Source organism: Arachis duranensis, chromosome 8 (assembly GCF_000817695.3).
Source record: "Arachis duranensis cultivar V14167 chromosome 8, aradu.V14167.gnm2.J7QH, whole genome shotgun sequence".
In the NCBI taxonomy this organism is placed as follows: domain Eukaryota; kingdom Viridiplantae; phylum Streptophyta; class Magnoliopsida; order Fabales; family Fabaceae; genus Arachis; species Arachis duranensis.
In genome coordinates, this window is record NC_029779.3 from 49,646,009 (window position 1) to 49,661,096 (window position 15,088).

Consider the following 15,088-nt stretch of genomic DNA (forward strand, 5'->3'; position numbering starts at 1 on the left):
GGAGCAGCCATGAAGAAGAAGAAGAAGAAGATGCATAAGCGGACCAAAATCCACTACGTGCTCTCTCTCTACTCCGCTATCATTTCATATCTATAATAATGCCAGTCAACGGGGGCTTTGACTCACACGTGTAATATTCTCATTGGTTCGCACTTTCTGAGCCTTCTGTTGCCTTCTTTTACCGCCAATTAACCAACCACTCGCACTAAGCGTTCCCTATACGCCATTTCCATTCTAATACCCCCAATATACTTGTAAAATACAAATTTTTATTATATTTTAAACTTATATTTTCTATATTCATAATTTAATCACCAACCATTTGTTTATTACTTTTTAATAATAATAATTGGTTTATATATCTTTATTAGTGTCTTAACAATTAAACTTCTTTCCTGCATACTTGTTTGATACATATATTTTTTGTGTTTAACTGTGTTTTAATAAAAAAATAATATATTTTTATATTTTATAAAAATTTTAAATTTGTGTATTTATATATTCCATATCATATATTGTGTCCTATATTCATAGCAGTGCCGATGCATTATACATGATACCACACATTGAATACTAGATATATTCATGTGCTTTTATATCTATATATGGATGTATATTCTTGTGTCTATATCTATATTATTCTACGATAAACAATCAGCCTTAAAAACTTATTTAGAATGTTACTCAATGCTACAATATCTACAATCACACAATGATAATTTTTTTTCATTTTTTCTCTAAGATATTGCAAAACATTTTAGAAATATCTTTTAGTCTCTTATATGTTATATTTTAATATTGAGATAATTTCTAAATATTTTATAATTACTATTCTTATGATAAATATTAGTTAAATTGTTATTTAAATTTTAAAATTATTTATTGATTACTTTAACAATCCCTGTTTATCATATCATAAGAGGAGATATTATTTCGCTCTATTACAAAAATTAATATCCCTTTATATACATCAATAAGATATAGTTTGAATAGTATGATCTTTTCATATTTATTTAGAGATCGCAGGTTCGAATCTTCTTATCTTTAATAAAATAAAATAAAAAATAAATAAATAAAATATCCCTCTATATACTTGAATGGAATCTGCATGCATGTTAAAAAGTAAATTCCTTTTGACTTCCGAACGGCAACCGTCGAAGATGAGGGAAGCGCTCTCCGACAAACACCACCAGACAACATATTTCTTATATTATTCCTCAACTACTTCTTTTTTATTAATAAGGGATTTTTTCAGTTAACATGAGCATAAATTACCCCTTTTAAAATTGGATTATTCATTCTCATTTCCCCTTGATAAATAAATGAAATTCAAATTAAAGACATTGATGGATGGGAATTAATAATGTGTGGTTAGTGTGATTCGTGGAGCATATAATATCCATATGAATGTGTGTGCATATTATCCAATGTATTTTGCGGTAATTGGACCACGTTGATTAGATACTGTCCATAATATTTTTGCTTACAAGTTTGGTTGTGGTGGTGTCACGTTGGTTCCTTCCGTTTGTGGGGATCACAATGCATTCTTCATTATTCATACCTAGCTACTTCCATATCTTACCACACCCAGCTACCTAACATCTCTAAAGCCTTTTCTAAACGACAATTTTTCCTAATATATTTAAATTCACTACAAATTCTAACATACCCGTTAATTTTCTCATTTATTAGATACTTAATTTAATAGTGACATATATTATGGTTTTTATTAGAATGCATAGAACATTTACTTTTTATTGGAATTTAATCTGATATATTGTTTTCAAATTGTAATTAAGTGTCATTAGATTTAGCTTATTATATTAAGTAAATAATTTTGGAATGAGTAAAGTATCCTTTGTGTTCCCAACTTTGGGAATAAATCCCAAAGTTGTTCATACCGTTTAAATCATCTTAAGTATTTAACGTTTTAAAATTGACTCAATCATATCCTGCGGTTAGGGATCTGTTAACAGAATTGACGGCGGGACAAAATTGAGACGATTTTGAAACATTAGAAATTTAAATAGGACGAAAAACGTTGGGAACAAAAATAATACATAAAAATAAATTTTAATTTTATCATTTAATAATATATTTTTTTTACAGTACATAGTTATTCAATTATTATTTTTTAATCACATCTAAATAAATTACACTTAATCATATTATTTTCATTTTAAATAAATTTATTTTTTTTATAATTTTACTTTTAAAGATTTTCACTCATCATAAAATATTTGTAGAATAATTAGTACATAAATTTACGAAAAAAATAATACCTATACAATAAAATATAAATTATATTTTTTGTCTTCAATATATGAAAATTATATCTTTTTTCACAAATTTAAGTAAAATTATAAATGACTAACTTAATTAAGATTTAGCATATTAGTAAAAATTTTGTGATAAGGCGGGTTTGAATATCATTATCATCACTAGTTTCATCTAAGAAACATGAAAAAATGAAAATAATGAAGCAATGAAGGAAGCTGAGTCATTACAGTAGCTAGTCATCCTAAATTATGATGATGATTACTATTAATTTTCAAACCTTATGCCACCAATAAGCTCCAATACCGCCACTAGCTAGATCTCATGCTCACAATGTTTTTTAAGAAAGTCTTCTAAACTTAATCAAATATATTGTTGTTGACTTCCTTGAAGTTTACTTATGTAATTATAAATTCATAAGGTTTGACTTGTTGTTGGGTCCCCTTTCATTGTAATTGTATATATATCCAATGTCTATGAGCTAATGCAAACAACAAAAACAAATTAAACAAACAAAAAGTGTCCATGAAGTAATAACACCCCCTCCCTCTTCTGTCTCTCGCTTCTGAGTTTCTGAGAGATTACAATTTGCATTGATGATTTTTAAGATAAATAAGACAATAATCACTTTTTTTGCCATTGCCGTGAATAATAATGTCATTGTTTGAAAGATAAAGTCAAAATTTATTATAATCTACAACTTCAACTTGATGTTACTAAAGTTAAGGGGGTTTATTTTGAGAAAAGATAAAATAAAATGTTGTTATATATAGGCTATAGCAATTACGAAGATGGGTGTCTCCAAACGACCAACAAGATGATGAAGTTGCTATATATATATATTATATACATTCTTTTTCCCTGTTATATATGTGTGCATGGTACTACTTATAGGTTAAATTTTAATAGTATAAAAATAAAACATTAACAAAAAATATTAATTTCTAATTAACACTTCTTTAATTATATATATAAGATGAAGTATTAAATTAGTCTCCTATATTTGGATTTAATCTTATTTTAGTCTTTAAAATTTAAAGTGTTTTACTTAAATAAATTTTTTTTGTTTAGTTTCAATTTAGTCCTACTATGAGTTCAAGATTAAATAATTGACAGAATATCCCAGGTGGCAGTAATGCAAGAACAAAATCGATAATTTAAAAAAAATGTACAAGCTTGAGAACTACAGAATTAAAAGCGGATATATTTTTGTAAACCGCTAGCCTTGGTTCAAGTACATGGAGAACATTGTGGGAACTTATATTTTGCAGAAAAGTTCATTGACGGCAACAAGAATAAGGTCATCGTCACTTTCACTATGGGTACTTCCTTCGGCAATCGAAGAGGTTGGTTATGAGTTTTTCAGATTTAAAAATTAAATTTCGTTAATTATTTAACTTTGATTTTAGTTCAGGACGATAGAAATTAAATGAAATTTTTTTAATTTAAATATGATATTTTAAATTTTAGAAGTCAAAATAGAATTAAATCCAAATATAAGAGACCAATTTAATAATTTATTCATATATATATATATATGTATTTTTATCGAATATAGTTAATAATTAATTACAATTTTGTTTTATTAATTAGGTGTTACTATCCTAATGCATGGTGGTATGAAATGAAATAATAAGTTAAGCAGTTAGCTTCCTAATGATTGTTTAGACTACATAATTAAAGATTAAGATAGTATATAAATAATTTAATTTTAATTATCGTGTCTAAAAATGTTATAATTTAAAATCTCACATATGAAAGGAGAGAAATATTAAAAGACCAATATTTTCTTTATTAGTTTTAGCTAATATTTATTTTGAGTTAACATCTTATTTTTATACTATTAGAATTTAAAATTTTTAAAATTTAAATTGTAGTGTTTAAAATTAATCTAGTGTATGTTGATTAAAAATGATATATCAAGCTTAAATACATATATAAATAATATTATTTGGGAGTCGAAGATCAATATATTTGGCTTCCATTAAAAAAAAAAGTTGTCTAGTATTTGTGAAGTAGAGAAAGTAGATGTTTGTTTGGAGAAAGTGGAAGTGGAAGTGTGGAAGCAAGCATTTGTCTTCACACATAAACTTTCGGCTATAATTAGCATAATAAAGATTTCATATGTTTGCAATTAGCATACTCATCAAGGTAGCATTATCACTAATCATTATATTCGAATTTTTAGGGTTAGAAGGATAAGAGAGAGTGGTAGAAAAGATGTTTATGTGTATTCTATTTTATACAATAAAACAATATAAAAAAGTGTTTATAAATGCTAAAAAAATCGAAATAATAAAGACATAATATCTTATAACAAATATTTAAATATATTAAATAATTCTAATCAATACTAACTAATTCTAATATATTCTAACAGTCATATTGTTTTAACTAATAAATTATGATGTGGTTGTAATAGTTTCGTCACATTCATTTTGTTTCTTTTATTCAAAAGTCAAAGTAGTTTATAACATAGAGTTACAAAATTTAGACTAGTATGTCATTTTCATTTGGAGAATCTGTCGTAACCGGGATGAGCGGCCACGAAATGAATATATAGAATTCAAGTTAAAAACTACGTCACACAAATTAAAACATGATTGGATTTGCTAAGAAGGATTAGTTACGTAATTCTACAAGCCAAGCCAAATGCTTTGAAATGTTCAAGATTAAATGATCAGTTTTTGGTCGCACGTTTTAAATTATATGAAAATTCTTCAAAAGATTGATTGAGAAACAATGATATTTGTTAAAGTTTACTAGAGGAAACAAACTAAAATGGAATGTAAGACTAAATGATGTAATTAACAAGAGTTGACACTTGATGATCAGTGATCACTTGGGGTATCTGATTCTCTTCTGCAGAGCAAATAGCTAAAGAATTTTTTTTTCAAATAAAACTAGTAATGGGTTTTCTCTTTTTGGTCGTAGGATTTCCTTTTTTGTAATGGGCCTTCTGTTTTTGGTCGACAAAATGGGCTTTCTTGTTCCTACGTTATACACAAACTGTGGCCCACGTATTTTTTTGTTTTCTAATTGTTTCAATGCACCTAAATTTCATGGTGGAAAATGAAAATTGACCCCAAAAATAACAAAAATAATTTTATAAAAAAAATTAAGACTAAATTACAATTTTGTACTAAGTACTAACAAAATATTATTTTATAATTAACATTTTAAATAACTTATTTTTGTTTTGAAAATTTTAAAATTGTCTCAATATTTTCATAACTTTGTTAAAAATGATTAATGAGCTAATCCTAATTTCCCAATTTCCTATACAAGCACAACGTTTGACTTTGAATGATCGTGAAGGCAAATATTTAATATAATAACCGAGTTATATTTTTACTTGTTTAGTTCGTCTATCTTTTTATTTTCGGGTTGTGATTTATTTTGACGGTTTTAATTATAGTCTTTTTTTATTGGGAAATATAATCTTGTTAATTCGTACATGAATAATTTTTGAAATGTATAATCACATTTATCTTTTAATCACATTTTAAACAAACACATTTAGTTAATAACATTAAGTATATAATTTTAATACAGTAATAATATAAAAAATTTACACAATGATCTGATTAATGTTAAACTTTTAGAACGTACAAGTCTAAGAATTAATTATTTTTATCCACGTAATAATAAAAGTAATTAATAATGAAAAAGTGTAAAGGGAAATGGGAAACGAGATCATGCGACACGGTTTTCCAGAAAGAGAGACGCCTTGAGCTTTATGCAGATTGCAGTACCGTGTCAACTGAATGCTTCATCAGTTTGTTACCATTTCCACTTCTGCGTTTGGTTTTGGATTTGGATTTCGAATTTCAGTTTCTTCTTCCTCAGGACACATAACTACTCATTTCTTTCTCTTCCTTCCAAACAGACAAATTTAAGGATCTTCGTATCTTCCAATGTTCGCACAATTTCCTGCTCTCTCTCTCTCTCTCTCTACTTTTCATAGGACACTTGGCGCGGCATCATCATACGTGAATGTGATTTTCTTCCTTCCTTTTAATTGTTTGTATAGTTGCAAGTTAGAACCTTTGTGCGGTCCTTGTGTTGTTTTGCTTCAAAACTTGTGTGTTTACTTTAGTGGGTAATTGGGTATGTCAATGTTCTTTGTTGTTGACTAGAAAGTCCTCTCCTTTGCTCTTTCTGGTAATTGGGAGAAGCTTCCCAATTTGGCTGCTGCCGCCACTCGTTTTGGAATCGTCCTCAGAGACTTTTTCTTTGAGGAAGATCAATTAGTTCATTTAATTATTTTTATGCAGGTTGTATTTGGATTAATTAGAATTAGATCAAAGAAGAATGAGGGGTCGTAGGAGGATGAGGAAGATCCGTTTGAGCAAGATCTATTCATTTGCATTGTGTGGTAAAGGAACCTTAGAGGGAGAACATTCACAGATTGGGGGGCAGGGTTTTTCCAGGGTGGTGTTCTGCAATGAGGAAGGGGTTATGCAAAATTATTCAGATAATTCTGTGAGGTCCACAAAATATACTGCTGTCAGTTTCTTGCCAAAGTCACTGTTTGAGCAGTTTAGGAGGGTTGCTAATTTCTATTTCTTGGTCATTGGTGTCTTGGCAATGACAAAGCTTGCTCCTTACACTGCTGTCAGCGCAATCGTTCCTCTCTGTGTCATCGTTGGGGCAACCATGATCAAAGAGGGTATTGAAGATTGGCGTCGCAAGACACAGGTGCTCTATTAGACTATTACTCTATTGTGATTGTGAATTTGATTTTATAACGTCAATGACAATTACAATTCCTTCAGCTTGTTGTCTTAAATCCTGCTGTGGAAGTTTGTATTAGATTCAAACTGAATCATGGTCTCTTTTGTGTGCTTATATTTACTATTTATTTGTAGTTTAGAGTCCCTGTAAAAAAATCTATGGACTATAGGACATTTAACTCTTGAATTGAAGAATACCAGGAACTTTTACAAAGATTATGGAATATTCCGGTTATAAGAACTGAAAGATTCTATTGGACTGTATTACTAATGAAACTGGTGAGAGAAATGAAATGGTCATTTTAGATGAGTCATGATCTACCATGGACAGCTTATTCAATATAATAAATTCTAGTATCTTCTAAATCATCTCTTGGATTCAGTCTTGTACAGTTTTCTATAACAAAATTGTGGTCAGCAACATTACATGCATCCTTAAGTTCAGTGCAAATTTGGTCATGGTTTATTTATTTTTTTACTTGTGTAATATAATATTTATAATGGAAATCAAACAACGATCAAACAGTTCTATGTGTCTTATCCTTGAAATGGGATAAACAGCTAGACATGTTGCTTGAGGATCATTTAGCATTTAACTAAAGATTATAATTTCTGCATTGTCTACTTGATGATCATTATGAGGTATGGTTTGGGAATAGGAAAAAGGTTAGTGTTTATGGCATTATGGCAAGCTATCAAGTTGGTATATAATTTGGCTAATGGGTTAATTCTGCAGGATATTGAGGTGAACAATAGAAAAGTCAAAGTGCATAAAGGTGATGGTGTTTTTGAATATACCGAATGGAAGAATCTGAGGGTGGGGAATATAGTTAAGGTAGAGAAGGATAATTTTTTCCCTGCAGACCTCTTATTGCTTTCATCCAGTTATGAGGATGCAGTGTGTTATGTTGAGACCATGAACTTAGATGGAGAGACAAATTTGAAGTTAAAACAAGGATTGGACGTAACTTCTTCCTTACAGGACGACTCCAACTTCCGTGATTTTAAGGCTGTAGTTAAATGTGAAGACCCAAATGCAAATTTGTACTCATTTATTGGGAGCCTGGAGTTTGAAGAGCAAAAATATCCCCTTTCTCCTCAGCAACTTCTTTTGAGAGACTCCAAACTTCGTAATACAGACTATGTATTTGGAGCCATCATCTTCACTGGTCATGACACCAAGGTCATTCAAAACTCTACTGACCCCCCTTCGAAAAGAAGCAAAATTGAGAGAAAGATGGACAGAATTATTTACTTCTTGTTTTGTCTTTTGTTTCTAATTGCATTTGTTGGATCTATTCTCTTTGGCATTGCAACTAAGGATGAGTTGGACAACGGGGTGATGAAAAGATGGTATCTGAGGCCCGATGATTCCACGATATTCTTTGATCCAAAAAGAGTTGCTTCAGCTGCCATATTTCATTTTTTGACTGCTTTAATGTTATACGGCTTCTTCATTCCTATCTCCTTGTATTTTTCTATCGAATTGGTGAAAGTCCTTCAAAGCATCTTCATCAATCAAGATGTCCATATGTACTATGAAGAAGCAGACAAGCCAGCCCATGCCCGCACTTCAAACTTGAATGAGGAACTAGGCCAAGTTGATACTATACTTTCTGATAAAACTGGAACTCTGACCTGCAACTCAATGGAGTTCATCAAATGTTCCATTGCTGGAGTAGCTTATGGCCAAGGTGTTACAGAGGTTGAGCAGGCCATGGATAGAAAAATTGGTTCTCCTTTGACTCATGAGCAGGTTTATGGGACAGAATCAGAATCAGATGAAAACAGGAAGTCTTCTGATAGAAAAACACGCATCAAAGGTTTTAACTTTACGGATGAAAGGATAATGAATGGGAACTGGGTTAATGAGCCTCATGCAGATGTTATACAGAAATTTTTTCGCGTATTGGCAATCTGTCACACCGCCATACCGGAAGTGGATGAAGATACAGGAAATGTCTCATATGAGGCTGAATCTCCAGATGAAGCTGCGTTTGTGATTTCTGCTAAAGAAATTGGTTTTGAATTCTTTAAAAGGACTCAGACTAGTTTATCAGTTAATGAATGGGATCCAGTTTCTGGAAACAAAGTGGAAAGGTCAGTATTTTTTCCTTTAAATTCCTTTGTCCGGTCAAAATGCATTTTTTGTAATTCAATTATTGTTCATAGCTATTGCATTTATTGCTGATAAGAGATACAGTTAATAAATATCTTTTGCAGAATGTACCAGCTTCTTAATGTATTAGAATTCAATAGCTCAAGGAAGCGAATGTCGGTAATAGTAAAAGATGAAGAAGGGAGAATTTCGCTACTCTGTAAAGGGGCTGACAGGTTTGTGATAAAATTATCCTCAGCATTTAGTATATTGTTCTTACCCTTGCATTAACCTGATGACTTACCATAACTCCATAAGTCATATTTTCATGCAGTGTCATGTTTGAAAGGCTTGCCTTGAATGGGAGAGAGTTTGAAGATAAAACCTTGGAGCATGTGCAGCAATATGCTGATGCAGGTCTAAGGACCCTGATACTGGCCTATCGTGAACTTGATGAGAATGAATACAAGGAGTTCAATAATGCATTTTACGAAGCGAAAAATTCAGTTACTGCAGATCAGGAGACGCTAATTGAGGAAGTATCAAATAAAATTGAGAGGAATCTAATCCTTCTAGGTGCCACTGCTGTAGAGGACAAGCTACAAAATGGGGTAGGTTACAGGGCAAACCCAATTAAATTTGAAGATTTATGGATTGAAGTTAAGCTTGAAGTTCTTCCTCACAATATTGCTTTTCTAGGTTCCTGATTGCATTGAAAAGCTTGCTCGTGCTGGAATTAAGATTTGGGTTTTAACTGGGGACAAAATGGAGACTGCCATTAATATTGGGTAAATGTTGTGATTATTTCTTTTTGTTCATTCATTGGCTTCAGCATGAGAATCACTTTTCAAGACATTTAACACAAACATACTATTGCAGTTTTTCTTGTTGTTTGCTTAGACAAGGGATGAGACAGATTATAATTCATTTGGATGCTCCAGAAATTCAAGCATTGGAGAAGGGTGGTGACAAGATGGCTATTTCCAAGGTAAATGCCATCCCTTAAAATGATGTTGAACTTACGTTTTATGGGTTCGTCCATTAGTAACTGAATTTGCTTGGTATAGCTCACTTTTGATTCTTTGGACAATGTAAGCTCGTTGACTTTGTTTTAAACCATGAGACACAGTGTATTTTCTCTAATTCCTTTTGTTTTTTAACCCTTTAAAAGATTTCTTCACAGTTGCTAGATGGGATTGCATAGTGTGTCAATATCCTAATGAAACTGTATACTCAATCCTAATATTTTGGTGTCGATTTATGCATGTTTCAGGCATCAAGGGAAAGTGTCCTCCGTCAGATATCAGAAGCTGCTCTCCAGCTTACTGCATCCAGAGGAGCCTCTCAGCAGGCATTTGCTCTGATTATTGATGGAAAGTCACTTGCATATGCTCTGGACGATAGTATGAAGAACTTGTTTCTGGAGCTCGCAATTCGTTGTGCATCAGTTATCTGCTGTCGCTCGTCACCCAAGCAAAAGGCACTGGTATGTTTCACCATGTTCTATGAGACACTGACTATGTTTTTTCCCCACTATTTGATATCGGCTCCTCATATTCTTCTCTTGAAGGTTACTAAATTAGTCAAATCTGGAACCCGTAAAACAACTTTAGCTATTGGTGACGGAGCTAATGATGTGGGAATGCTTCAAGAAGCAGATATAGGGATTGGAATCAGTGGTTTCGAAGGGATGCAGGTATGGATAAACTGGCAAACCATCATGCTTTCTTTTATGTTTGTCTTGCACTTTGATATCATGACATTGCTATATTGTCTCTTTCCCCAGGCTGTGATGTCCAGTGATATTGCAATTGCACAGTTCTGGTATTTGGAAAGATTGCTTCTTGTACATGGTCATTGGTGTTACCGGAGGATGTCATCAATGGTATTGCGGCACTAATAAATGGATCTCAACATTCTATTAGTGCTGGTTTCAAAAGATTATCTTATTAACTTGTTCATCCTTTTCCGACAGATTTGTTACTTTTTCTACAAGAACATCACATTTGGCTTCACTTTATTCTTGTACGAGGTGTATGCATCCTTCTCTGGAGAGCCTGCATACAATGATTGGTTTTTGTCTCTCTACAGTATCCTCTTTTCGTCGCTTCCCGTGATTGCCCTTGGGGTCTTTGATCAGGATGTATCCGCGAGGTACTGTCTAAAGGTAAACCAATGTTCACTATATCTAATTAGCATTATCTTCTCTAATCCTGCATTCCTGGTTCTCATATCCAATTAGTGATGATAATTCCTTTTTTCCCCCTTCCCACATGGCAGTTTCCTAAATTATACCAACAAGGAGTGCAAAATGTCCTCTTCCGCTGGCGCCGGATCCTCAGCTGGATGCTCAACGGATTCATTAGTGCGACAATGGTTTTCTTCTTTTGCATAAAAGCGATGGAGGTTCAGGCCTTCGATGAAAAGGGAAGAACTGCAGGGCGTGATATATTGGGAGCAACCATGTACACTTGTGTAGTTTGGATTGTGAACCTGCAGATGGCACTTACTATAAGATACTTCACATTGATTCAACACATTTTCATCTGGGGTTCCATTGCTCTGTGGTATCTATTCCTCCTTGTGTACGGAGCAATGCCTTCCAAGATTTCAGGAAATGCATACAAAGTCTTCATTGAGACGCTGGCTCCTTCACCTTCCTATTGGTTTGTGACATTCTTTGTGGTGTTCTCAACACTTATACCATACTTTTCATACTCAGCAATTCAGATGAAGTTCTTTCCCATGTACCATGAAAGGGTACAGTGGATAAGGTATGAAGGAAAGAAGAAAAACAATGATCCTGAAAACCATGTGTTACGGCAGAAGTCATTGCAGCTAACAACTATGGGTTCAAATGCAGGTTTTGCAGCTAATGGTAATCATAGTATAGATATAGATACAGATGTAGATAGAACAACCAACAGAAGATGATAATATTTTGTTTATTTTATTTTTTGAATTATTATTTTTTGCATGGTACAGAAGAGGTAGAACTGTGATTTTTAATTTTTATTAGACTATTAGACAGCCAACCCTAATGTAGATCACGATTACTGCATTGAAAAATAATTAGTGGATTACTAAGCTTCCTGATTAGATCATAAATACATGGCAAATGTATTCGAAAACGATGTTAGCCTTAAATTATCTAGACATGAATATCACAAATTTGCAGAGCTTACACATCCCGGAATGTCCACAACTACAGCAACATTTTTTTCTCCCATATTTACTCCTCAGCTGCAATGTTCATTCATATGCTGGTGGTTCTGTTCGTATGTTGGCTAAGGATTTTCATGACTACATAGATTGATTGGTGAGAATCCTTCAATGCTTCTCTGAACTAAACCATCAGCTGTAGAAGAGTAAGGTTCGAAGCATACTAAAAGCAAATTATTGCTCTACACTCATGAATAATCATTGATAAATTTGCTGCTTTAAAGCACAAGTGAATCAAATAAAATTTGAAAGGAATATTTGTTTCAAGATAGCTTCAGAATGCGTTCTGGTTGGTTAGTTCCACAAGATTGGGTACAGTGCATTCAAACTCCTAATGAAAGCTGTAAATAAGACGAAAAGAAACAATTGTCTTTTGCAACAATAAGACAACAATTGACAGAGTAAATGTGAATTTGCATGTCATTCATAGCAATATATCAAAAGGATTCACTTCCAAACATGGAAGAATAAATTAGGGGCATGAATTCATGGCCAAGAAGAAGAGAGAATACAATGTGGGTGCTCAGTATACAAGCATATCAATCATTCATCTCCGTAAATAAAATTTGTTTTTGCTTACTGATTACTCAAAAACATGGTAACAGGGAGATATATAACTTATGAAAGAATTTCATCCTATAACAGTTCACAAAAGGGGCAATCCGAGCCAACAACAAGAAATAATCAAATTCCAATTCTAATTATTGCCCTGTAACATCATCAATCATCACCAAAACATGTTTCTCACCAATCACTAGCTCTTTGATTGAGTGGTGCTTGGATGATGTCTCCTTATATCGAACCTGTCTACGAATTCCAAAGGAGTGACAGTCTCATTCCTGATCCTCTTGATCTTGGGGCTCAAAAGCCCGCGATGACTGAACCCGTAGAGCTTGAGCACCTGATTATCAGCGAAATTGAAGGCCCTCTCCATGCTGCTGAGGCACCTCTCCACAGGGTAATCCCCATAGCTCCCACAAGGCTTGCAGCCCACGAAATGCGTCACAAACGGCCACCTCTCGTCGCCAAGCCCCGGATGATACTTCTCCGCCATCTCCTCGTAGCGGTCGACAAGCCCAGCCCAGTAGCCGTGCAGATAGTAAGAATTCTCAAGGAAAACCTTCTCCATCCACACTTTCTTGAACAGCAAGAGATATATGAGGGCAGACTGATCGTCGGCCTCAAATGCTGGGCGGCCTTTGAGATTGGCAGTGAGGATCCTGCCGGCTTCCTCCCTGATGGGTCCTTTTGGGCCCATGGGGGCCCACTCATCAAGCAAATCCAAGGACCACTGGCAATTCCTAAAGAGGAAGCTGCCCGTATTGACGGCAATCCAAGACTTCTGCTCGAACAAGAGATCAGGGTAACCGTGGAGGACTAAATTGTAATTCTCATACTTGGAGAAGGGAAGCTCGAAAACCATGTCGGTGAAGAAGGCGTCACTGTCCATCCACCAAATCCACTCGACCTCAGGGTGTGAGAGCATCAACCGCCTAATCATCGGCAATTTGGCCCAATAACCGGCGAGTTCCTTGTCCAAATGAGCGATGTTGTAAACGATCTCGATGCCGTGAATTCTGCAGTAATCGATCTTGTTCTTGATGGATTTGAGAAGGTAGTGGTCGCCGATGGGATTATCGCAGGGTTTGGGCGGGGATCCGGTGAGGAGCAAGATCCGTGGCTTGCCGCGAACGAGGTTAGGGTATTCAGGATTGTTTTGGAGCCACTGCTGGCGTTCGCGGTCCCAATTGCGGATCTTAGGGCCGAGGGAGAAGGAGGAGCTGGCGTTGAGGGCGATGTCGGGCTCGTCGGGTTCGTTAGGGTCGGAGTCGGATCGGATCTCAGCGAGGATGCGGTTGGTCTCCTCGATGAGGTTCTGGTTGACGGCGTCGGCGTCGGAGGATCCGAGGTTGACGCCGATGGTGCCGCGGAGAACGAGGATGGTGACGAAGCCGCAGAGGATGGTGATCTTGATGTTGTTGAAGGTTTTGGAGATCTGGCGGGAGCGCGGTGGGTTGCGTCTTGCATTGGAGGCGGCAAGTGCGGTGGTGGTGGGGAGGGCGGTGGCGGTGGCCCTCTTCTGAGCGGAGAGGGTGTCTTGGCCCATTATTGGTACGTAACACGGGACTTGCAATGATTAAATGAAAAATTGAAAATAATGGGAGCCTGCTAGCTCGCTCGCTCAGCATCTACGATCCATGTTATTGGTTTCCGGCAGAATCAACTATGGTGCCACCCGGACATGTGTCCAACACCCATTTCTTCAGGGATTCTTATTTTATTTCACTCGCTTATGTTGCGCCATTCATCATGTTCAATATTCACTATTCATTTTTTTTAGAATTTATATTTTTTAAAGTATAAAATTATTCACCATTAATTTTATAATTTTTATGAAACGTGTGTTTCATTATCTTAATTTAAGAATAATTACGTATTTTATCAATTTTTTATTTTAGAAAAATTAGGTGCAACTTTTTTCTATTATTTGTTGTCTGTGTTGGTTGTTATTGTTGTTTTATTTCTTAGTGTGCTTGTTTTGTTGTTTTTGAGTCTCTAAGTTTTTTTCCATGTTCGAGATTTCCGAGAGGGTGAAAACTTATCAAAGAAAAAAAAAGGTAACAAAATTGAGAGGGTGAAAACTTATCAAAGAAAAAAAAAGGTAACAAAATTATTTGATGACGACAATAATAAGTATCCCTTAAAATATTAATAATATAGTTATTTCATTGCTTATATATACAATTTGCCAGCT

General features: G+C 34.2%; 3 protein-coding genes across 4 annotated transcripts in view; 1 reads left to right on the forward strand and 2 right to left on the reverse strand.

Annotated features, from left to right (window-relative positions):
- LOC107463580 (uncharacterized) overlaps positions 1-58 on the reverse strand; it is a gene marked incomplete in the record, with an annotated part of 5,711 nt that extends 5,653 nt beyond the window's left edge. Inside the window, 1 exon segment of the mRNA XM_016082395.3 lies at positions 1-58. Within this exon segment, the coding sequence (XP_015937881.1) occupies positions 1-11 (11 nt within the window).
- Positions 59-5,967: 5,909 nt separating this feature from the next.
- Positions 5,968-12,279, forward strand: LOC107463548 (putative phospholipid-transporting ATPase 9). Of its 2 annotated transcripts, XM_016082354.3 has the most exons (12): positions 5,968-6,275; positions 6,555-6,978; positions 7,750-9,113; positions 9,237-9,347; positions 9,446-9,722; positions 9,811-9,899; positions 9,991-10,099; positions 10,385-10,597; positions 10,682-10,807; positions 10,898-10,996; positions 11,087-11,278; positions 11,392-12,279. In XM_016082354.3, the coding sequence occupies exons 2-12, from the start codon at positions 6,592-6,594 to the stop codon at positions 12,043-12,045; spliced, it is 3,621 nt and encodes a 1,206-aa protein (XP_015937840.1). In that variant the 5' UTR covers positions 5,968-6,275; positions 6,555-6,591; the 3' UTR covers positions 12,046-12,279. The 2 variants fall into 2 exon arrangements, with proteins under 2 accessions (XP_015937840.1, XP_020985683.1); XM_021130024.2 differs by having other exon boundaries at positions 5,968-6,978; positions 11,087-11,265; positions 11,392-11,655.
- Positions 12,280-12,768: 489 nt separating this feature from the next.
- LOC107463568 (probable xyloglucan 6-xylosyltransferase 3) lies at positions 12,769-14,643 on the reverse strand. Its single transcript, XM_016082378.2, has one exon. It carries the CDS (start codon positions 14,438-14,440, stop codon positions 13,088-13,090), a length of 1,353 nt encoding a protein of 450 aa, XP_015937864.1. The 5' UTR covers positions 14,441-14,643; the 3' UTR covers positions 12,769-13,087.
- Positions 14,644-15,088: the final 445 nt, after the last annotated feature.